Genomic DNA, 26,350 nt, shown 5'->3' with positions numbered 1-26,350 from the left:
TGTTTAACCCTAGCGAGTAAGGTCAATATGGGGAGGAGCATTATCATCCGTAAGACACGATGACACTAGTGTTCAGGTCAAGTCTAGCTTTGGTGCTTGTCCTACATTAATTAATGTCACCTACTAGTTGTCTTGTTCTCGTGGATGGGGAACTTTTATAAGTGTTGGTCATCTATGGCAATTCATCGTCGGAAACCCATGGGTGATCGCACTACACCTATAAGCGTAGTGTAGTGCGATCACCCGTGGGTCTCCGACGATGATGGCAATTGTACATTGATTTGTACACTGTAAATATACTAACATGTAACACGCTGACATGGACTCAATAGCCATGCTTTCTAGAATTATCATTATCAGTGTATAATGATAGTACAACACGTGCGGCAATTCTAGTCGCTGGCTTAGCAACGTGGGTCTTGACCCCACTTTTGGTGGGAACATATAAATGAATCAATTACAATCAGCTGTTCAATCGAATTCGTTGACGATGACAGGAGAGAACAAATATGGCTATTTTAATAAAAAAAATATGCAGCTGTAGCGAGAATAGATAATATTAATTGGCTTGAAAAACTGTAAATATAAGGAAAAGATTTTTATTTTGTTGAGGTTATAGCAATGATGTAGCCCGTAAAATGTATAATTTACACGAGCTCCATTATCATTGTAACAGGATTGAGACGGGCCTAGTTTGTATAGCGACATACAACACCCGGCACCCTAGCTACCTGTGTGTTTCAACCCAGGTTCGTAGGGTTTACGCATTACTTTTGTCTTTGAAGGAAGACGCTGGACAAAGACAATATTTTAATTTATATCGACAGATTTTACGATGTACTACACAAGACATAGGGCCCAACAACCACAAGACTAACACATATATTTACAAAATATCCCCCGTCTGTCTCTCCACAGCCCACCTAAAACCCTACCATACTATAACTAGGAACATGCCCCCTGCTTACACTTACCCACCTTAAAAAACTATTTGGCTAAGGAACTTAATACTTCAACAAACCGCACTAAAATGGACAGAACATCTCTCTATATACCCGACTGTAACAATACATGCACGATCGACCAATAGAAAGACGGAACACAACACAGGCGCTCGATACAATGACATATTATACACGATAGCAATTTACAGCTAGCACAGGACTATGATACCAGATATATATTCCTATAAACACAAACTATTTACAAGCCCTGCTACATCATTATACCCTTATAACCCAAACAAAATAAAAATCTTTTCCTTAAATGAATAAAGTGGAAGAAAGACAGTTGAAGAAAGATGATTTTAATATGTGATAATTCATTGGCTTAAAAATTTACTTTATCAGCCCATAAAGGAAAAAATGGCGTCGCCGTTTGTAACGTCGCTTCTGATTGGCTGAGATGACGGCGTAATAATTTCATAGACAAAAGAGTCCCAAAATGAATTTTAAATGTTGAAGAGAATATCTTTAGTAAATTGAATTATAAGGATTAATTTGAATAGATTTTTTATGTTATGGAGATATAACACAAAAATCTGAGTGTACTCTCATCATAAACCGCTTCGCGATTTATTTAGAGTACACTCAGATTTTTGTGTTATATCTCCATAACATAAAAAATCTATTAAAGTTAATCCTTAAATAAACACATGGTTAAAGCTAACTATCACGAAATTAACATGTTTGCGATTTATCAATTGTTCTTTGGAATACATGATTTTCAATATCACAGTGACCATAGTTTTCACAGATTTGAAATATTCTAAATTCGAATTGAACGTTATCCAGAAATGAAATAGAGGTTACACAACGAGTGGTTGTTGGATATGGAATTTATTCCAAACGAGTGAGTTATTTTTCAAAAGTTACAAAAGACATGAGCTTTAGCGAGTGTCTTTTGTAACTTTAAAAAATAACTTACGAGTGTAGAATAAATTCGATATCCAACAACCACGAGTCGTGCGACCTGTTTCTACCACAATTATATCCGATTTTAGCCGATAGAAATACGACGAGGATAAGTACGCAATCCAACAGCAGTTTTGGTGTCAAGCGGCGATCACAGCATAGCATGACGTCACTCGATTATTGATGACGTTGACAAAAGATGATACGACACTGAGAAAACGTAGTTCGGTCAAAGTTCATCGTACCAGCCAATCAGAATGCGTACAGAGTTTAAACCACGTGTGGTATAAACAAATTGTTAATCAACAGCTGCATCGTTTAATCGATACCCTGAGAGTTGAATAACAGCGCCTATTGTGGTATAAATGATATTATATCCTTCCGAACTCAGTCCGATTATCGAGCGCTGTTCTAAATGATCTGACGAACTCCTTGTCCGAGTCATTGCCAAGAGGCAACAGTAATAGCCATGCGCACGTAATTGCGCGTGGAAGTTTGTCTGATGTATTCTGGACATTAAATTCTATCATTATGTCACAGTCTCCTGGGGGAAGGGACCGCATACCCGTGATGAACTCATACAAGTTTAATGCCTGGTCGTCTGGAAAAAAATATAATGATAAACATTAGCGCTAAGTATAAACTTTAAACTTGTAATCTTACAAGGCATGGGGTGTATCACCTTATTTACATCTCATTAATCTCCGCAAATATGCCTATATAGTTATAAAAAATATAACTATAGTAAACGTGTCAAACTTGTTGTAATTATCAATTTTATAATATTAATACACACACTACGCAACACAAAAATGTCACAGTTTGAACAGTCAGTCGAAAACATCCATTTTCTTAATTTAATTACTATTTACATTTAATAAAGATATAAAGATCCCAGGTCTGCATTTTTGTTTATATGTTAATATTTGGTTGCTTGTTTTATCAAAGCTTTGATGAATAGAAGACAAATCTGTTTTGGGATCTGGCGAATGACTCGAGTGAAAATTATTGATAACGATAAAATTGTTCACATGGATGAAACAGAGGGGAAATTATTATAAGATGTGTTTACACTTGTATAAATAGACAACCTAAGCGACATAATGCCTTTACATTTGTCACCTGACGTTTTTTGCCTTCATTATATACATATATAATTGACATGGTCTATATATAGGTGATAACCTTGTACACGTGTTTCACCCCAGTTTATACAACGATTGTGCGACACATGATGATCACCTTATCAGTGGGTCGGTCGAACATCCTTTATGAAATGCACAAAACATATATTTGACACAAAGATAAGATAAAATGTGATTGACAGACATGGCATGATTTACCGAACAGAAGATAAAAAAGAAGAATACCAAATAGGGAGTAATATGGCAATCAACGAACCGTTCATGCTGGTCAGACACATGGCTGCCCACTCTTTGACATTAACTTGGCCATCAGATAAAGCTTTTAAGTTCATCAAAGGATCAAACAACTGCTTTCGCATAAACACACTATCAATAAAATAGCCTTCTGTTAGGACTAGAAATCTCTCGAACTCATCTTCGTATCCCCTGATGTTATCTAGAAATCCGAGGGTATCCAGACCTTCGGTCAGTTGTTTGATGGCATTGGGACAATTTTGTAGTCTCACTATGTTCTTTAACCGAGTCTTCATACTCTGAATCAAAACAAGAAACTTTACAGGAAAATAATACGAAAAGAAATTTCATATAATAAAAAAAATAGGTACAAAAGTAATATTGGTTTCACATATATACTATAGATGTCTGCTAGGGTTAAGGCCCTGTATTCAGCATCCGAATATATATAATTGTCCTCGAGCAAGAGTGTTTACTTTCAAGTCATTCACTCATTCCAGCTTAATTTCATTCAATGGAGATTTGTGATATTTTTAACGTGGATACTTGCATGACTAGGTTGTTATATTGTTTTAAGTATGGACAGTTTGATACCATTATCCAAGGAATGCACCGTTAATGACGAATATTCGTAAGTCATAAAAAATCAGTATTTCCCCCATTAAAGCATAAAAGATATTATCATCAGGTGAGTGTGTTAGCCTACCATCTCATCATCCACAACTCGCATTCCCTTCAGAAGGAGCTGGATGTCATTGTCGCCGAGGAGCTGTTTTAACTCCTCTTCTGATTTGGCCTGAACCTGTCATAACACAAAATTAGACAAGAAAATAATAGTGATTTAAGTTAAAAACGTTAGGAGAGGGTTGAAAATGACGTTCACTTTTCAGTTAATAGCATACGTGACATACATTCTTAACACTGTTTGCATGATTGACAGTGACCTTTGACCAAGATTGAGTTGTGTGTCATCACGTGATTCTATATATAATACGCTTGATTGAATGTCACAGGGCGCCGGAATGAGAACACAACATTAATAGGTACACAATTATTTTAGTGTATCTTTACATACGTAAGTTCTGCAAAGCCAGTATTGTTATTAGTAATGTACGTTTCAACATGTCAAATGAAAATAAGTTATTCTCTTCACGTAAATTTCAGAGAATAATTTTCACGTAAATTACACACGGAAATATATTCAGTAAACAAATCCTCAAATATTGCTCCTTAAATCATTAACATCTAGAGTAATGACTTTCATTCTCGCACAATTAAACTTTTAATAATTCTAAAAAAAAAAAAAAAAAATCAGATATCAGCTTCATGCGAATTCCAAACGATATCGCACTTCTATACCAGAAAAAAATAAATTAGTTTTGAAATAATGTTTTTTTTTTTTTTTTTTTTTTAATTTTATTTGATACAAGCAGGTCAGACAAATCTGATGGATGTTGCTTATAATAATATTTTTACTCTCATTTCCAAAAATTAAAAGAACCGTTGCAAAATACGAAATTGAAATTTTAATTCAATATGTGCAAGTAGTAAAAGAAAGATGACATTCTAAATGTATTGTTGTACGACACGTAATATACTCGCACCAATCAAGATATTTGAATTCATCTAACTCCATTGCATCCTCGATATTTCAGGGGTTACTATCATTGACGTTATGTCCTCCCCTGGACTACGTCATAGTAAAGCTGCAGACATTCCAGTAGAAAAATCTGACCAATTACATGCCTACCGAAACTCTTTGAAGGTTAATGTACTTAACGCCACCAGTTTTGCTATTATAACATACAGGAGTGGATATGACGCCAGTGATAGTAACTCCTGATGTATCGAGGATGAATTACTCTTAAGCTACAAAAGTATTTAAAAGTACAAACTAACAATACTTATAAAAGCCAGAGTAGATGTCTTAAATGTGATTAAGCCATATGAAAGTACGTATGTATACATGTATATACATTGTATAGGTTTCGTGAAGTGATAATAGACCTAAATAATACCTGAGCCATGGTGATCTTTTGAAATAACTTTGTCAGATTTTCATCCTCTGCACATTGTCTATTAACAATTTTATTGGCACAACATTTAGCCATGTAAGGGAAGCCTGCTCCTTGTTGGACGAGAGAGAGCACGATTGCCCTTCCAAGGCAGAAGAACCATCGACCATCCAAAGCTTCCGCATTGTCAACAGGAAACAATGCATTGTCGTTACTTTCAAACATACATCGTTCAGACTGCATACATTCCTGAAAGAAAAGTGTGAACAACTGATTCCTAGGGCCACCTGTGTCACTCGCTGGCTCTGTCCATCCGTCGGTTACAAACTTCACCTCAAACTTACAGTTGTCAGAGACGGGCTTTTTGAGAAACTCAACAAAATCCGCGAATACTGCATCTCTTCTTATTTTTATTTGGTGTCTTTTTGTCAGACAGGTTGAAAGATCTGCTAGTGTCTCCTCCAAACTCGATGCCCGTTGAGCACCGGCCATTCTTTCATATATTAAAACCTGGTGCATCAAATTGTTTATAACAAACGTGCTCGGCGATTTCTCAATGACACGTCATGTCTGTTGTTGATGTGATATTTTTAAAGTGAATATATATCACAACAACCTGGCACAATACCAAAATATAAACCACTTCCTGCTTTGAGACACAGAGAGCATTGATACCGTTTAATCTAGGTAAGAGTGTAAAGTGTTTAAAAGCGAGGCAATCGAGAGTAAATTTAAGAACACGAAATAGTTGTCTTACATCATTAAATGTCCCGGTAAGTAAATGTGTGTTAGTCATCCCGGATAATGATATATGATATAATAGAATAGCTCAGCTTTGTTATGTGTATTGCTATTGGCAGGTATATCCGTATAAAGAATGACTATTTTTTTTAACTGTTCCCTGGTCTGGAATGTAAGCTAAATTGATGCCGAAAAAATGTAGAAATCTTTCTTTCTTCGTTTCTGTCTTTCGATACTTCGTCTTTAAATGAGTGTGTGTAAAAGTGATATAGCCAAATTATATTCACTTAAAACTTATGTTATATTTATTCTACATTTTAGTGGAAACTAATTTGTATCCATTAATTTTTAACTAAAAACTATTTTGAACACATTATTTTTTCAAAGTAAATTACCCTGTCAAAGTAAAATTGCCAATTAAATTTGCGACCAGCATTTTGGTCTTATTCTTACTGCAAATTTTACTGGATATTTTTCTCATTATGCATAACGAAAAATTAATCAGCACAATTTACAGCAAGAATAGTACTAAAATTCGGGTCGCAAATTCACTCAGCAATTTTACTTTGACAGGATACTTTAGTTTGACACTTTGTGGCACTTTTTCATCAAAACAGATGAATTTACATCATGGTTCTTTGCCATTTATAGCATGGCTTTACATAAAAACATAGAGCGGATCAATTATATTACAGTATTGTGACTCCCAAGATGGACTACGATGTAAGGCATTAAAGTTTGACTAACATCGTGTTGGCATTTATTATTACAATTTGCACGAAGAATAAACAATACCAGATTAATGAGCCATGTACTCAAAAAGAGTTAGTGAAATTTTACAAAATACATATACGCACATAGCAACAGGATAATGATACAATTAGCCCGAGATACTCTGACCTTGACACAAGACTTAGACATTATGACAGATAGATGGCCAGATCGCACTGCTATATAAAAATATGTAATTCGCCGACTCTATTTAGAATCAACCAGACCAGACTGCTTACAAAACATTACCATCGAGAAACGCCACTTACCGTGGTCTTTTCAAGAAATAAATAATTCATCTACCCATACCAATCCATTTTATTACGAATGCACGTTCTATTATGTCAATATAGTAGTTTCTTTTAATTTCCCTCCTCGTCGTCGCAAAATTTAATCAACGTTCATATTCTGAAATTTATTTTACGTAAATAATATTGTACTTAGTTTTTCTCTGTGATGTCTTTAAATATGCCTCTTTTGACATTAGTTCGGATCGTTACGGTGTGTGATACGTCAGTGCACCACTAGTGAAAGGACATGGTCAAGACAATCGTCGATCAGTCGCATAGAAGTAAACATAACTTTATACAAGTGGCGTGCAATATGGAATTCGATTTTTTTTGTCTAAAGCCTCATAGTGCTCAATGAAGTATTTGCGTTCGTTTCACCACTTTTCATAAATGTACAGTTATTGAGTTCAATAATTTCCCCCATTATACAGCGAAAACAATTAGTAGTCGTTTCATGATTTCCATATCACATAGCCACCTGTGGACGATTCTTCATTTAAAGCATCATCAATAAATCACGAAACAAAGGAAACAAAGGACATTTCAATATACAATTCTTTTTTATTCACTTGAAATAAATTGTCGCAGGTAAAAAAGGTTGCACTTTTCATATATTAAATTTCGAATGCGGATATCTTATGTAGAGTTAAGATAAACAAATACATGTCATTTCGTATGTAATTTGAATCATTGTCATATTTATTATCTAAAAGGACTGTTATGGAAAACTTAGATTTAATGTTTCTAATTTTGATGTTAATCTAATATTAAAATGATGTACATTGTATGCATAGAATATCAGACTAAGATAGCAATATAAGATGTGCAAAACAAAATCATAAACTTAAAAAAAAAATTAATACGAGTTGCGCCCCCTCTATTGAGACTTTTTCAGTTTAATATTTCGTTTGTGACGTCGCTCGAGTTTGTTTTTATTTTAAACTGATTGAAGTTCGAAATGCTATAAAAAAATTAAAATATCAAATCGAAAAAAATCTATGGACAATTTTTGACCATGATGGAAAATCGTTGAAAGCTTTTTTAATCATATGCACTCAATGTCCTAGAAACATACCATCTGGTCAAGTAATGCTATTTAATGTCCAAATGGTGAATGTATATGTCCAAAAACATACATCTGGTCAAGTATGCTATTTAATGTCATTGAATGTATATCTAAAAACATACCATGTCAGTAATGCTATTTAATGTCCAAATGGTGAATGTATATGTCCTAAAAAACATACCATCTGGTCAAGTATGCTTATTTAATGGTCCAAATGGTGAATGTATATGTCCTAGAAAACATACCATCTGGTCAAGTAATGCTATTTAATGTCCAAATGGTGAATGTATATGTCCTAGAAAACATACCATCTGGTCAAGTAATGCTATTTAATGTCCAAATGGTAAATGTATATGTCCTAGAAAACATACCATCTGGTCAAGCAATAGTGAATGGACAGCAATTTATATTTAAACAAGGAAATATTAAAAAGACATGTTTACTAAATCATCCCAATAACCAATCAATACGATTTTTTCTTCAATTACCCAATTTATGTACATAGTCAAACATTGAGACATGTGCGTTAGTTTTTGTAACCTTATTTATTGATGGATAAACGAATGGATGTTTTAAGGTGTTAGGGGTTTAGTGTTTTGGTGTTTTTGTGGTAAACCTATGTTATAGCATATATTTACTACAAACAGTATTGCGCTGTTTTCGAGAATATCTATTTCGAAAGCGTTTTTGCTAATTCTTATTTCGAGTCTACAGCATTGTTACTAGCGCAATCATAATTCTTAGCGAGGCAGCTGGCGTGGGCTTAATTATTTTGATGACACCGAGTACTCCTACAAATGTATACATGCATATATATATGTGTCTACCAGTACCTACCATCGATAATAAATGCGTACTTTATCTTTCTATTCAAAGAATTATAGGTACATATATATATATCCCTGTTATGTGATTAACGGGTTATATTTTCCCATTCATTTTACTTACAGGTGTATACTACCTACTCATGTAATTATTGTGTACTTACCCCCCCCCCCCCCCCACACACACACACCCGATACCCACAAACATATACTTTCCCAGGGGTTTTCGTCATCTGCATCTGCCCCTTATGCATGTTACACACGTTTATTTGCTCTACACACACGCTAGTCACACGTATCTACTTTCATGTTATTTACGTGTATCTCCCAATCAGGTATATTATTCACCTTCAAATGATGTAAATGACGTAAACTACTACAAATTGATGTTGTTGAAATATATTCAATTTCAACTGGTATAATTAACATCATCTACCTCCAACTCATTGTATTAACTTATACCACTAACTGATATTGTTAAACTTATCTATTATTAAATGATGTTAATATTATATATCTTACTATCAATTGATGTTAATAATAAAAAAATCTACTTCCTCATGATATTATTATCTTGTATCTACCTCCAACTGATGTTAACTGATGTTATTATCTTGTATCTACCTCCAACTGATGTTATTATCTTGTATCTACCTCCAACTGATGTTATTAACTTGTATCTACCTCCAACTGATGTTATTAACTTGTATCTACCTCCAACTGATGTTATTAACTTGTATCTACCTCCAACTGATGTTATTAACTTGTATCTACCTCCAACTGATGTTATTATCTTGTATCTACCTCCAACTGATGTTATTAACTTGTATCTACCTCCAACTGATGTTATTAACTTGTATCTACCTCCAACTGATGTTATTAACTTGTATCTACCTCCAACTGATGTTATTAACTTGTATCTACCTCCAACTGATGTTATTAACTTGTATCTATCTCCAACTGATGTTAAAGTGAATAGTCGGGAAAAGAAATTCAGTCTAAATGCGTTCATTGGCCTTCCAAAAGTTCTTACATATTAAAACGACGGTCAAGTTCTGCTTACGTTTCCCAGTTCTGACCATTGAAATAAAGAAAAGTTGAAAGCATTGAAAGCGAGGCTGCGTGGAAATGTAATAACGGACATAGTGAGCCGGGAGGACGTTTTAGAATTCCTGTACTTTAAATTAATTTCTTCGTACGCAGACAGATTTTGACGAGATATTTTATTTTTCCATTTCATAAGAAATTATACTGGATACATTCACACCATTTTTACCGACTTTAGCCATCCTTGCCCGACAGTTTACTTTAATAACTGGTATCTACCTCCATCTGATGTTATTAACTTGTATCTACCTCCAACTGATGTTCATAACTTGTATCTATTTTCAATTGGCGAGTGTTAGGTCATATTACAATATAAATAATTCAGTATTTTAAATGTACATAAATAATGAACATCTTATCTAATTGCTGAATGCACTAACCTGAGTTTAAATATGATTGTCCTCGTTGCATTTTATATGTCGTTGATGGAGTAATTATTCACCTATTTATAAACGATCCTACAGTGCAAACAGATATTGGCGCCTTTTTGGTATTTTATTTCATGTATGTGGATTTTAAAACTTGATACCTATTCTAAATCTTATAGACATTGAGACTATACAAGCGTATATAATTTGTACATATTTGCCATTTGTCCGCTCAGAGATACGTCTGTGGAATGTCGGATGATTCATTTGAGGGTAGGAAGTCTTGTTGTGAGGACACGCTGCTTCCCTCCTCATCAAGGGTTTCATATGCGCTGTCCAAAGATCGTGCACGATTCAAAACGACGTCATTTTTGGACTCGTTGGAGGTGGAATAGGCAGGTGTATTTTCAATCATCAGTGGCACGTTGTAAGACACTTGGGACATTCTCCGCTTGATTGATTTCACCCAATCATCTAGGACATATGGATCCCTAGTTTTGAATACATAGTCACGGGAGCAATTCTCCACAATCAAGACTTGCATCTCTGAAAAACAAATAGTACCTAATTGTGAATGTGTATGCATGAGAATATTAAAACAAGAAACATTTGACATATTGATAAAAGTTTATCATAAGTATCAAAGACCAGGGCAATTGACCAGATTGTGATGATAATAAGATATTCAACCATTTGAATTATTGTAATATATACGTGTAACAAAAACTTCAAAACATCAACATTAAAAAAAAAAATTAAAAAAAATCATTGATCCAGTAAACTTTCATTGCAATAAAAATAATTACCTCCTACAGATGTTTTGCGTATTTGTGAAACTTGTGAGAAATCGACTTTCTTCTCATCATCGTCTCCCCATCTCAACACGCTTAGTGACTTCCCGCCCAAATCAACATCTAATAGAGAAAGCTCCACCTCATGGTCCCAACCACTCTTTGTCTGCTTGTAAAATGCGCCTGTAAAATATAAATTTGTCAGTAAGCAAAATATACGTTATATTTGCAATGAGATCACAATTATTTAAGTAAATATGAATACCATATTAAAAAGCATATTAAATACAGGTCAAGCGCCTCGCTAGCAATTATTTAAAATCATAATCAATAAAGCGCAATAGAAAAATCTAGAAGACATTTCCAGTGTTAAGCCTACAAAAATAGCTTGATATAGCATACATAGGAATAATATGATTGTAATTGTGATGTAATTCTATATACCTTGATGAATCATTTGCTGAGGTGCCTTTCCGTACTTCGAGTGACCTAGTTTTCGCTGCCTTTTTCGTAGCTTTTCTGAGAAACTTCTTCCTTTCTTTAAGAATTTTCGGCTTAGTTGATCTTTGATATCTCCCAGGGAGCTTTGCGGCTTTTTGACTATTTTCTCCAGCATTTTTACGTAGGCAGTTAGGAAGTCCTTTCCCGCCTTTCTGTCAATAAAACCAGAGTTATATTCCAGTTCGAGGTCGATCTCATGTGTCGTCCTATCGTGCCAGACACGTATCACACTTTCTTTGCTGTAGCTACCGGTCAGTGTGTTGACCATCTGTATCATCGGTTTCCGTGAATCCCGTCTGCTTAACATCGAGTCAGGCAAAACCTCCTCCATATGCGTATCCTCAAGTTTCATTTCCTTTGATACGGTAGATTCTTCAAAAATGATCTGATGTCTGAGCACAGCTAGGGGCTCTAGTTGTTCTGACACAATATTCTCGATTTCATGCAAAGGAAGTAAACTGTTTTCCAGGCACTTTCGTGTCTTGTTGGCATTTTCTGTGATCATATCAATCAGTATCAAAGCGTCATTGCTGAATTCCTGAAAGAGTGGAACGGTATTCACCAGGGTGGCGATATCCTTAGTCAGGGCAGGGAAATGCAGTCTGAGGTCAATTATGGTCAGTAATGGAATACATTCAACGCCCAAAAGCAAGTGAAGAAACAGTTGGTAAGTTGTTTGCATGACCTGAAACAATGTCCAGTTGTGTTTTTCGATAAGTTGAAAGATCTTGCCTATCAACTTCCTGGGTAGTTGTATCCTTGAAAATGCGACTCTGGATGGATCACATTTATGGTCAGAGGAAGGTAAGAATGAGACGGGCTTGAGGTTGTTAGGAATTCTGTTCCTCCAAAAGGTTTCCATTGGATTTGCATCTTTTTTGAGACGTTTGTATATCATTTTCGGAATGTCATTCGATGTTGTTGGCATGCTGATTTTCGTTTCCGGATAAGTGCGGCCAAACTCCTGTATCTCTCCCAGAAACAACATTACCGAAGTGTTGTCAAAACACAAATGATTGAACACAAAACGCATGCGACAGTTTTTGCCATCATTTGCATACAAAATGCGAAGTGGTAGGTCCTTTGCTGGATTGAACATATACCGTTCACGTGGGTAAGGAATGCGCTCTTTTGACGTTATTTCACGCATGGGCACCTCTTGGAAATCGACTTCCACATCCTCTGGTGAAATTACAATTTTCTTTACTTCATCAGGTGTCTCACTGTCTTCATCAGGCACAAATAATGTCCTCATCAAAGGATATTTGCCGTGAATCTGATACAAAAAGCCTTTCCACACTTCTGGAACGGAAATTGAATGCATGACTTCGATGTCAAGGCATATAAACAGTCCGGGAGACATTGGATCCTTTAGATACTTGTCATAATATCTCTTCTCCGAAAAGGTCAATTTGTGCTCCATACTTTCATCTTCTTCTTCCTCTCCAGACATGTTCTCCAATAGGTACTCTGCAATACTGCCAATAGTCGTATCTTCAGACATCAAAGTGATTATTGGAATCTGGCAATTCGTGACCTCTGAGATTTGATTAGCAAAGGTCATAGCAAGCATGGAATCCACTCCGAGTTCGTTGAAGGCAGTGGCTGGTGTGAGCATATCAGCATCGATGCCAAGAACTTCGCTAGCTACGGCGATGACGAACTTTGTGATGTTTTCAATGGAGTCCAGTTCATAGTCCAGCTGTATTGCCGTTTGGTTTTTCCGAGCTTTTCCAGCGTTAACAAATGTCTTGAATCTTTGTCTCACTCTAATCATGGTTGGATTGAGCAGTTCTCTGCCGACGATATTCCAGTCGAATATTCCATATGTTATTTGTGGGACCTCCATCATCATTGCGTTCTGAAGACAGGTAAGAATTTTTGGCACATCAAGTGAAAGATACCCACGGTTGGCAAGGTCATCCTCTGTTTTGTTGTCTTTGAGCATACCTACAGACAGTGGACCCCAGTTAATGCTCTGTCCACACATTCCTTTAGCTTTCCTGAGATGTGCAAGGGAGTCCATAAATGAATTCCCAGCCCCATAATTGCTTTGACCAATATTACCCATTACAGATGTCATAGAGGAGTGCATGACAAAGAAGTCAAGGTTATGATTTTTCGACGCCTTATGTAGATTCCAGCTGCCAACGACTTTTGGCAAAAGCACCTTTTGAAGATGTTCTTCTGTCATCTTAAAGAACATAGAATCAGCAAGAACACCAGCTCCATGGAAGATTCCTTTTATTTTGAACTGTGGAAAGGTTGATTCGATGGTTCGGAAGGCCTCCTCCACAGACGCACTGTTTGATACATCAGCGGACAGAGAAGTGATTTTGGATTTGGTGTTGTCTTCCAGCTGTCTGATTTCCGCTTTTTTCGCTTCATCTGGCTGCCGTCTTGACAGCGTAACAATTTGACCCGCCCCATTCCTCGATAGGTGTTGGACTATTTCCCAGCCAAGACCTGTCAGTCCTCCTGTCACTATGTAACACCCATCCCGTCGAAGCGCTTGGTCTTTAGAAATTTTGAGCTTCATGCTTTCGCTACTGTTGTCGTCGTTTTGACGGATCAAACTCAATGATTTTCCAAGCACAGCTGAATCTACTTTCACTTTGTCAGCGTTTTTCGTAAGCCATCGAATTGCTTTCGGTACAGACTTTTCAAGCTGTTTTTGTGCCAGCATTTCTTCGTTATCCAAAGTAGCATACTCAATATCCGGATATAGTCGTTCCGCGGCACGGGCCACTGATTTAGGAAGGTACATTTGCAAGGATAGCACTCTTTTGATATTTGTACAAGCCTCAATCATCCGTGTCAACCCCTGTCCATTTACGCTGGATAAAACGACAAGAGTATCTGAAGAATTCCCAGATGCATTGTTGCAAAGGTCTTCATAGGTGACACATGAAGATTCTAATCCTTCGGTAGTGCTAAGCATTGCTTTCAACATCATTGGGGAAACATTCGAATCGTTTTTGCGGAAAACAATCGTAGTTGATACTTTTTTAACATTCTCTTTCAGTTGCCACATGATCGCTGCAAGCTGGATCAAACCTGGTTTGTATCCAGAAATGTCGCCAACTTTGCAAGTACAATCCTTAGGAACAACTACTTTACTTTGTACGCTCATTGGATAACAAGCCACAACAAGATCTTGCTTTTTGTCGTTAGGATAACCAAGAGCTTCAAAAGTTAGAACATCAAAGCCATCTTCGTTGTCTTCTATCCACAATGGGACGTTGCTCTCGGCTGACTGAAGAGTGAGAGGATACACATCAGGATCATGTAGAACAACTGACGCCAGAGTTAAACTCAGATCATTGCTATCATTATTCTTTGCTTCCTGAATAATGTAAAACGTGTCACGAACATCATCAGGGTGTTTGCTTTTCAGTTGAAGTTCGAATCCCTCATCAATATCCATCCACCTTGAGTCGCATCCCTCTTCCTCGTCTTCCGCAAACTCGTTTGCAAATATTCCTTCTTCCAACAGCAATAGCTCTGGTAGATCATTGAGCATCTGGTTGTCGCCAGTCATGAGGGTGCGGACAAGGGGAGCAGTTTCTTCTAAGGAAATATGCGTATCCAGAAGTGTGACGTTGAGAGGATGCTCACGTATAATACATCTCACCATTCCCCATAGTTCCGATCCTAGTACACTAAAGACAGTCGCATCACTATTTCGAGTCTCCTGTGTTCCTGAGGTGATAACATATGATCGTGTGTTGGCATTGACTTTCGCCAAAGTCTGTGCAATAGTCAGCATAGTACTGCAGTTTTTCAAGACAGCCTGGTACACCTCATCTGTGCCATTATCACTGATGTCATCTTGGGATCTTGCAATAAACACCAAAGAATGTGGTCGTTGCTTAGGGTCGCTCAAAATTGAAGTAAGATCATCAGCAAACGAGCTATCCTCGGCAATAATAACTTTCACATCGGTATTCGACAAGCTATCTGCAAGTTTATCTGCTTTGCCTTTCACCTGCGAGACAACCAGAGTCGATACTCTTTCAGCTTCTTTACCAGCGGAGATAGGTGTCTTTTTTCGCTGCCACTGTAATCTGTATGCCATCTTTTTCTTGCTCTCTTGTTGTGGTCCAATTATTACAACCATGAAATCCTTGACTTCAACGATAACACTGCCATCTTTGGATAACAGTAGAGCATTGTACATCATGTTTTCCTCCGTTCTTTCTACCATTTGTACATACGCATACATGTTTCTCTCAAGCGGCCTGTTGATTCTCAGACGTCCTATTCCACCTGGAAGAACGGTCATTGATTTGTCCGCCTCTATATCTAGTACCCCGGACGTTTGAAGAAGTCCATCCAATACTGCCGGATGGACATTTGTATTGTGAAGTTCTCTCATGATAGCGTCGGTTAGGTTGATGTCAACTAAACATTCGGTTTCGTTTTTAATTGCATTACCTATTATCTTTAAGTCATCTCCATATGCAAATCCAAGGCTTTCAAGTTTGCTGTAAGTTTCTGCTGCGCTCTGACTTGATTTGCAACGTTTTCTGATGGATAGCAAATTTAGGTGTTTCGGACTAGTATCATTGATATCAGTCGATATCGTGCAGTGAGCAACTTTGTCATCATTGTTGAAAACTCCAAATGTTGCTTTAGATTTTGTTTCCTCTGTCACCATCGCCTCTGGAACGCTAGCTTTGCCTTGCACCAGCCTTAAAGGACGCAGGAACCTTGACGACACCTGCAGGTTTTGCATGGATGTTTCGAAAACCTGTTTTCCAATCTCCAATGCTACGTCAGAATAGAAGGCTCCTGGCAGTAGAATATTGCCACCCACCACATGTTCATAAACAAATGGTGTTTTTGATGGATTGATATCTATCTTGAACTGTATTCCTTCTCCTGGGACTCGTTCGACGCAGATGTGGTTTGTGTTTGCGTTTCCTATGCCCTGAACCATCAAACGTCGTGTGTCCGGTTCAAATAGGGATTTGACTTCATTGAAAGCATAGGTCGGGACTTCAGTAAGCTCTCCATGTGTAACTAGATTATCCCATTTTGGATTGCATCCTTGTTTGTACAGCTCAAGGAGAGATGTGGATATTGTTGAATATTCCTTGTCCGTCGTCATCGAAGCAAATGCACCAGATTCCTTGGGGTCCATTATGTCAGGCAAGTGAGCACGTAGAACTGGTCGAGGACCAATCTCAACATAGATGTTAAATGGCCCACTTTTGCTGGCCGTTTCGATACCTTGTTGTAGTAATACTGGCATCCTCACATTATCTTTCCAGTACTTTGCGGTGGTGAAATCTCCTTCTTTAATCACTTCACCAGTGACAGTAGAGATAAGGGAACACATCGGTTGCTGTCCAGATAGACCGTCGAGATGTGTTTCTAGTTCTGCACTCGCTTGTTCTGTGTGATGACTGTGGTAGGCACATTTGACGTCAAGTTGTTTGATGAAAGGCTTTTCTGTCAAATCTTCGTCTTCCTTGAGTAAATTTTCAACCTTGTCAATGATGTCGCTATCACCAGAAAGTGTACAGCTTACCGAGCTATTCTGCACTGCAATATTAATTTGTCCAGGAAACTTGTCACATACTGCCTGGACATGCTGAATGGGGCATTTTCCAACAACCATCATCTTTCCACCTGTAGCATTTGCGAGAATCCTTGACCGATGGTAGATAACCTCGACCGCATCCGAAAGGGAAAGAGCACCGCTTATGTACGCCGCCGCTACTTCTCCAACAGACTGGCCCAGGACCGCATCAGGAGTAATGCCGTAGAAATGCCATAGCTTTGCATGTGCTATTTGGCATGTAAATATCGCTAAATGGCTCGTGAGTGGATCTTGCACGTCAATGCCGTCATGAAATCGTTCTGCGATAGACCAGCCGCATAGGGGTCGGAGGAGACTGTCTACTCTTTCAACTTCAGCGCGGAAGACAGGTTCTTTTGCCATCATTTCCTTGCACATTCCGTTCCAGGAGGTTCCAACACCACAGCACAAGAAAACAATATTTGGTTTGCTGAATCCAGGAGCTTTGACGGTTTTCATTGAATTTGCCTGTTTTTCACATTTTTCAGCAAGTTCAATACAATCTTTCGCTGTGAAAGCCACACGATAACTGAAGTGATCCCTTCTCATTATTGACGTATATGATACGTCACAGATGTTATAGCTGCCATTCCTGAGCTTTGCAGCAAATCTCTCCAGGCCTGCTTTGATAGAAGAAATGTCCACAGCTGATAGAGTTACAAAATGGTCTACTGGTTTTTCAGAATCATGGCAAACACTGGGTTTGACTTCTGCTTCAGGGAGCTGTTTGATTATAGCATGGCTATTGGTACCACCAAATCCAAACGAGTTCACACATGACATTCTGGTGCCATCCGGAAGCCTGTCCCAGTCAGTGATGCTAGTAGCAACTTCAAAATTGTAACTGCCGAAATCTATTTTTGGATTAGAGTTCCGGAAATGAAGAGTAGGCACGACTTTACCATGATGCATCATCAGCATGACTTTGATGAGACCTGCAATTCCAGCTGCAGATTCCAGATGACCAATATTTGTTTTCACTGATCCTATCCTAACATCCGTTTCGCCTTCCGGGATGTTTTTGCCTTTAGAGAAGAAAGATCCAAGACTGTTTGCTTCGATAGGATCACCGACAGGTGTACCGGTACCTTTTTAAAAAAAACAACAAAGCAATTTAAGTACTAGCTTTTTCCTCAAATTTCGTCAATATTTCAAACGAAGAAACAAATACGGAAATAACAGAATATAAAATATTATTGCGTCATGAAAAAGAAAATAAGTAGCTGGGAATTAATGTGTCATATCAAAATTGCTATTTGCGAGTTGTAAGTGACACCACATAAGGCAACATGATGTAATGTAATAACTTTTGAGTTTTAAACAAAAACAAATACAAAACACGCTATCATTATCCGCATCTTTATCAGAATCGTACCAAATATGATTTTCTTATTTCAAATTTCGATTAATACATTAGCTAAATGAAGGATTACCATGTGCTTCAATATATTGTACAATCTTAGGGTCAACATCGTAGTCACGGTATACACGCTCCAGGAGTGCTGATTGTTGTCTTCCAGATGGCGCTGTGATCGGAGTGGCGGTGTGACCGTCCTGGTTACACCCTGTTACCATTACAGACCATATTTTGTTCCCATCCAGTTTTGCCTGTAAAACACAAAAGCCAACACCTGCTATTTCCACAAAGGAATGAAATGTATAAATGATATAAATGTGCTTTTACTCAATGTGCAGTTCAAGGCAGTGTCATATTGCAGTTAAACTCCATGTATGTTAAAAGTAATTTGTGTTTAAAACAACGTGTATCGTATTGATAAACTGTATTGGACAAAGAATGATTGATTTGACAGGTTGATCGTTTTTATGACCGCTCTATTCATATCATAGGAGGTCTTTAGCTGAAATGTTTGCCACTTCTTTGTAACGATGGCTGGAAGATAACTTCATGATAGGAGGAAATCCAAATTTTCTCAAAACTGACCATTTTCTATACCAACACGAAGTGTTTTTGAAGTGATGTCAATTTTATTTAAAGATAAATGTATTCAATTTTGTAAGCTTTAATAGCTACCAATCCGCCATGATTTTTCATTTCCAACAGTTATGTCAAAGAGTGCACCTGTCTGAGACTCTTGATGATGACCATGCCACAACCCTCTCCTCTAGCGTATCCATCAGCTGTGTCCGAGAAGGCCTGACACTGCCCAGTGGCGGACACCATACGGGCTTTACTCAGCGGGACAAAGATATGCGGGTACAAAATACTGTTGACACCGCCACATATTGCAGCCTTACAGTCACCTGAAATATTAGACTAACTGTGAAGTACTGATATGATTGTAATTGAATATATATTATTATACAATCTCCACAGCGTAATAAATTCTCAAGAAGAATATTTATCTATTGTCTGCTCTGGTGTTTACATTTGAAAGCACTGCAGCAATAAACCTATGTTGTAAATGACTAATTAGAAAATTCCTTTTTAGTTGATTATAGAACTAACCTGATTTGATAGCTTGAATTGCAAGATGGATGGCGACGAGAGATGAGGAACACGCGGTGTCGATGCACATGGAAGGCCCAAGTAGGTTATAGATGTACGATACGCGCGCGGCTATGATACTGAGGCTGGAACCAGTCAATGTATAGTTGGTCATGGCCGTCAACTCGTCATTAGCGGACTCCCTGTAGTCATCGTTCATGGCGCCTGAATTAAACAAGAAACAAACATTATACAAAGTTAAGAGAAAGTAAGTACATAAACCAATCTCGTACTATAAAATAGCGCGAATTTCACTGGTAATTATTAACACGAATTTCAATTAGCGCGGAAATGATCCAAGTGCTGGTACTATAGAGCCTATATAAAATATCACGATAGTAAATTATCGTGAAAAAGTTGTTATGGAAAACAAACAAAACCAAGAAAAAAACCTAAAAAAACTAAAAAAAAAACAAAAACAAAAAACAAACACTGTAAAATTAAATCGCCACGAATAATCAGTGCCGTAACTGGGCAAAAAGATTCACGTTATTTTACTTCATTAATCTATTGAAAATCATCAGGTTTGATGAATTAAGCCGTAAAAATCATTCAGATAGCTTCAGATGCTTAATAAACGTTAGTTACAACACAGAAATTATGAACTGTAAAATTGTTGTCTTTTATGACTTTTGTATGTTTAGATGGAAACATTACAGCAGAAATCGAAGTGAAGAGTTTTACGTACCGTGACGCTATATATAACGTTTCGGGGCACGAGACAGGAGAAATCACTTCGCAATTACTTACAACACTGCGAAAATGTGAAATGAAATTGCACAGCTTAGCTTGACTGTAGGTATTCATTTCACTTCGTTATGTAAATATGATGATGTTTCGCAATACTATATACCTATATAGACCCCAGTGTCGGTCTCGTTCAGGTCCTCCCTCGTTATGCCGCCGTCCTCCATCGCCATATGAACGCAGTCCAATACGTATCGTTGCTGGGGGTCAATCCTGGCCGTCTCCACCTGGCTAACTCCAAACAACTTATTGTCCCACATGTCGTATCTACAGATAAATTTATCCATGGTATAATATTTACCGTCATCTCACGATATAATCTACATCAGCCCAGGGGAGAATGACATCAAAATCCGCGACAATTAGGATAAATATGACGTAACTAATGTCGATATGGAAACTTTAATTGTCTATATAGAGATTCCCCAACAAGTGGCTTTTGTTTTTCATGTTTATCAAACTCGAGTTGGTTAATTTTCAGATTTTGAAAAAAACACGAGCTTTAGCGTTGAATACTTTGTACATGCCTGTTATACAGTAAATGCAATGTTATTTAAAAGAAAATGCGCTATGAAAGTACTGTAGTTCGAAGTTGAAAGCCAATCGAAATCAAGAGAGATCTTGGAGTTGACCAATGAGAGGCGCCATAGGTGTTTACACACTGGGGTGTCTAAACGTAATCAATAACCATCTGCTGTGAAATTTATCACATAGTTTTTCCACTGTGAAACATGCATAGTTATGAGATGAATACAAAATATCCGTTCCAGTTTATGGGTTAGATCATCGTTATTTGCTTTTAATATCAACATCTAATCATCAGTTACACCAAAAGAATGAAAATAATGCAAATATAAGCATACAAATATATTGATTAAGAACATTGCAGAAAAATATATCATAATACACCAATCATTATCGTTTTCAATAGATATACCAGTGTATCGTAAGGTGTTAAGAAAATGGATCTATATATGTATTTGTTTTAATGCACCACATTTAAAATTTTAGTCATAGCATAACCCAACTATTCCCGAGTAGAGACTTGTCCTTAAAATGGTCGTATGTGAAATGATAAATTGAGAATGAGTGTGGCTTTAGACTAGGATACCAAACGCCTTACACGGGAATTCTATCTACATTATATGGCAATATCCAAAAGGTTGCAATTAAAAAGTCGTACGAACAGACACGAATTTTGCGAAATGTTATATCTCGTTTTTAAAATGCTTAACTAAAATATTGATCATTATTATTATTAATTTTCTTTCCTCTAGGTCCTCATAAGGAAAACTCACTGACACTGAAAAGTTTAATGAAAAGCAATGTCAATGAAATCTTAGGGCTGATATCATTTTTGTTTTGTGTTTGTGTGTGTATGTGAAGGGGGAGTACTGTTCGGGGAGGGGTATGGAAGTTATAAAGTCTCTAGTCACATCTAACAGGTAGGTTGTAATACTAAATCTTAGAGAAACACATGCATGAGGAAGATATGTTACAGGAAGTAATTCCTGAATTGTTATGGCTTCAATAGAACGGTAATGATTTTACGAAATCAAAAGAAATTTTATTTTCATGCCGGACTAATTTATTTTAACAAGATAATATAGAAAAATAGTGTCATGATTGATATCGAAAAAACAGGAAACTAACGATTTTTGCGAAGAAAGATTCAATTTCAGATAAGCATAATTACGCTTTGAAATATCCTAGTAAAGGTTTTTTAATGCAAATCGTTAACTAACGTTATCGTGACATAATTCACAAAAGTTTCCTGATTTCGTAAACATCAACCTTTAAAATCCAAGATTTGACCTGTCGGCCATTTTGTAATCAAATGATGAGTCAAAATGCAGTCTGCACAATAAGAACCGTAGGGGAGGTTAAGAAAATAATAATTAACGTCTTTCTGAGACAAAGGTGTAAAAATCTTCAAATAGTTAAATAAGGGAACATATATTTCAAATTTGAGAAGGATACCTTCAGTAATTTCTGAGAAATATTGGTAACAAAAATGGTTAACGGACGGAAGGATATATTGAAAGACGGAGGAAGATGTACCGACAGAATGACTGACCACGGACTACAGACTACAGGCGTTTGCCATCATCAGATGGTGCGCTAAAAATATAAGAATATAATGTTACATGTAGATACCATGTAAACGAGTATTGATGTCCCGGTTTCTATTTTTTTAAATATTTCTCGCGTTTTTTGGTTTCTAATTGTATTGATTAAGCAATACCTTTGAGAAATGTTTTCTGGGCTATCCTGTATACAGTGTATTGAGTGTATCATAGTACGCTTCCTATCCTGGCTCTCCCGGAACTTTTACAATATTCACATTTGTGTTTATTCTCAGAACATGTTTTTATTAGAACCGATATTAATGAATCGCTAGCTGTCAATCAAACCGCCTGGCTACCGCACCTGACATCGCATTTTGCATTGTGTATGCTATGACGTTTGCTCCGACATTGAATCGGTACACGTGCGTGTACGAGCACGAGGCATGAATAGATACGGTCGGGTAATTCGTTATTGATTTGTGAAATGAAAGCAGTCATGCACTACTTACTTGCGGATGAATCCGGCCCGTCTGACATTCGTTTTCCCTGGTTCCATAGGGTCCTCATTATAGAAGGCGTCCACGTTCCAGCGTTCTGGCGGAATCTCAATCACGTGATTTTCCCCATTAAGCAGGACCCGCCAGAACTCGTCCAGGTTATCCGCTCCAGGGAACTTACATCCCACGCCAACAATGGCGAAAGCATTGTCCTCGTCTTCCATCGGGCCCTGCAATCAACAAAATAAACATCTCTCAGATTAAAGCATTGTTTCGCTTATACTGTGCATTAAAAAAAACTAATTCTGAAGTATGTCTTCATACATTGAAATTGAACTGATTTTTATCATCTTTATAAATTTTCTGATATTTCTCTCAATTTTAAAAGACATCTTAATTCATCAAGTTCTGATATTTTACCTTCAGAGATTTAAGCGCTTGAGTTCATTAGCCTTATTAATTTATGTTGTAATGCTACTTCTTCAAACATAGTTTTGGTAAAATTATTATGTAATGCTACTTCTTCAAACATAGTTTTGGTAAAATTATTATTACAGTGCTTTGTGAACATTACAAATCTAAGCTATAACTTCAACGACGTCTTTTGTACAATAGGATATAAATAATATTGTATTTAATAATATATAATTCGATCTGTATATCATTTAAATTTTTTATTGTATTACGTCAAGTTTTGTTTTATCATAGATATGTTAACATCTTAACATTAGCAGTGACAAAAACCTAAACACATACATTGTTGTGGTGTATTTTAATACTTTATAGCAGTCGTAATTCTGGATAATTTGGCCATATCAAAACTCTAATTTTGCTATGTTGCGGTTGCGATATTTCGAGGTAACTGTTCTATAGTGCAATGCACTACTTATTGACATGACCTGGCATTACAATGTGCTGTAGTTGTCTTGTCTGACACAGATGACGTGCAGTTGAAGTACTAGCATTAGAGACTATGACTGATATATGTCCCTGGGGTGAACACTGTCTGAGACTTGGCTGTTATAGCTACTTGGTGTAGCAGTTTTTAATGGTTACTTTATATAGTTCTAATGATATAGTATAAATTGTATATTTAATACTTTTGCTGGGATTTTAATTTCCCTAAATTCACTAATGTACCCAAATATGCAAAATATATTACCTCGCGATTTTTTTAAATTTTTTATTCAAAAAGAAAAGTTTACATACCAAACGTACATAACTATATCACTTTAAAAGGCTACAAAGAAGATTCATGAAAATAAACCCCCGCGAATGAGATCCAAACAGCAAATTGCGATTTTTTTCCGGCGTAAATGATTTTGATAAGATTCGTTTCTAATACAGCAGATGATAAGTTAATATTTGAAACAAAAGACTATTTCATAGCGATACCTGCATTATAACTTATAAAATATGTTTTCAGTTAAGTTTTTGAAACGTATATGTACATGTATCATTCTGTAGTTTGTTCTACTTACCTTTACTAAATAATATGGACATGTACAAATTATTTCCCCATATATTATACAATATAAATGAAAATAAATTCCAGATAGCATTCAAAAACCAAAACATGGAAAATAAACACAATACAAATCCAATTAAAATGATAAAACACTCGACATTTCTTACAAAATATAAAAAACCGATACTTACTAAAGTCACTTTCATATCAGTAAGAAATATTTTGAACTGCGCTAAAATGATAGTGAAAACGGAAAAAAACTTACCAAAAGCCCAGAACCTGATTCAACAGACTTGCTGTTATGATCAGCAAACGACTATTCTATCTTTATATATATATGTTCTATCCGGACTCGGGTGGTTTTCTATAATATTTCTACATTGTCTATAAACATCAACTGTACGTCTGGTTACGCCTCCAATTGACGTTTCCGCCCTTTACCTCAGAGCTGCTCCTTATTTAGCAGTTACTACGCCCCCTGATGAATGTTGCCCCGCCCCCATGTTATGAAATCCTTTATTACACGAGTATGGTGATTGTTTGTGTCCCTAGGCAACCCTTCTGATACGTGCTCCACTTTTCTACTTTCCTATTCACCTTTCATAGGTGCTCTACTTTCATAACCAGTTCACGTGTACAGCAAAGAGAGCCGTGCTCCAGATACACGTGCAAGCATTTTCCAATTTAGATAATATCATTTGAATGTTTTTCATAATATAATGAACGCAGAATAAACTTGAATTGGCTGTTAACCCTATGTCCCCGTTTACCACGATTCCTGTATACTCGTAAATTTATCATTCTGAAAAATTCTAAAATAGCTGAAATATTACAAAAATGAATAAAACGTATCAATTTCTAATTAAGCTTAATGCATTGCTTGATTAACCTGTTTTTTACGTTTGCTTTTCATAGCCTGTCAATTAATAAGCTATTAAATAACCTCCATTTGTTTAGACTATTCGTTATATCGGATAACAATATTTCCGTGAATGTGATAGTTATAGGGGTTTGATGGATCAGCCCATGGATGCTTACTTCCTTGTCACACGTTTCTATATGTGCCAAGACAAAAATGCAGTGACCTGTGTATTGTTTTTCATTTCAGGGCATATCATTTAGCCAAAACTTACACTTTTATTCGTGTTTTAAAGTGGTTTTTGTCAGGTCATATTAATACCTTATTTTCATATCTTTGCATGACGTATATGAGGTTAAAAATATAATATCATAAAAATGTTAAGTGCATGTATAATACAATTAAAAATACCAAAATAATTTAACCCAAACAAAACCGAAGATAATATTGTCTCAAAAATAGATAAACTATGTCTAGAAGTAAGATGTTTAAACAATTAATCTTAATTTGTATTGATTGTCTTTATTAGAAGTGTTCATTAAAGTAGACGTTGCGTGAAACGAATTGATTCTAAGATTAATGTTCAATTTAACGTCAATGTTGTAATATAATCAACATACATTAGCTACACAAACCGTGATTTAGTTGTTATAGAAATAATCAAAAGTATTCTGTGGTGGCTGAAAATAAACGACAGTAAAACTTAACTGTATTGATACCTGTGGTTCGACGGCAGCAACGAAAGCTATTGAAGTTTCACATACAACACGATTTATCTATGTATTGGATTTATAAACCCAGTATAGACATGTTGAAATAAGAAAAGAATTAAATATCATTTATAGTTTTAG

At 36.5% G+C, this 26,350-nt stretch overlaps 2 protein-coding genes across 2 annotated transcripts; both read right to left on the bottom strand.

Moving 5' to 3' along the window:
• Nucleotides 1-1,934: 1,934 nt before the first annotated feature.
• Nucleotides 1,935-6,083, bottom strand: LOC138329124 (uncharacterized). The gene is made up of 4 exons (XM_069275879.1): nucleotides 5,311-6,083; nucleotides 3,999-4,094; nucleotides 3,315-3,591; nucleotides 1,935-2,514 (listed from the first exon to the last, which is right to left on the bottom strand). Exons 1-4 carry the CDS (start codon nucleotides 5,824-5,826, stop codon nucleotides 2,285-2,287), a joined length of 1,119 nt encoding a protein of 372 aa, XP_069131980.1. The 5' UTR covers nucleotides 5,827-6,083; the 3' UTR covers nucleotides 1,935-2,284.
• A 2,618-nt stretch (nucleotides 6,084-8,701) lies between these two features.
• LOC138329123 (phenolphthiocerol/phthiocerol polyketide synthase subunit C-like) lies at nucleotides 8,702-24,986 on the bottom strand. Its single transcript, XM_069275877.1, has 9 exons — nucleotides 24,906-24,986; nucleotides 23,185-23,402; nucleotides 20,713-20,873; nucleotides 19,821-20,024; nucleotides 19,434-19,615; nucleotides 18,787-18,961; nucleotides 11,710-18,441; nucleotides 11,281-11,448; nucleotides 8,702-11,020 (listed from the first exon to the last, which is right to left on the bottom strand). Exons 2-9 carry the CDS (start codon nucleotides 23,394-23,396, stop codon nucleotides 10,707-10,709), a joined length of 8,148 nt encoding a protein of 2,715 aa, XP_069131978.1. The 5' UTR covers nucleotides 23,397-23,402; nucleotides 24,906-24,986; the 3' UTR covers nucleotides 8,702-10,706.
• Nucleotides 24,987-26,350: the final 1,364 nt, after the last annotated feature.

The sequence above is a fragment of the Argopecten irradians genome, chromosome 8 (assembly GCF_041381155.1).
Source record: "Argopecten irradians isolate NY chromosome 8, Ai_NY, whole genome shotgun sequence".
Classification (NCBI taxonomy): Eukaryota; Metazoa; Mollusca; class Bivalvia; order Pectinida; family Pectinidae; genus Argopecten; species Argopecten irradians.
The sequence above is the reverse complement of the archived record's forward strand: the minus strand, read 5'-3'. Positions and strand labels throughout refer to the sequence as shown.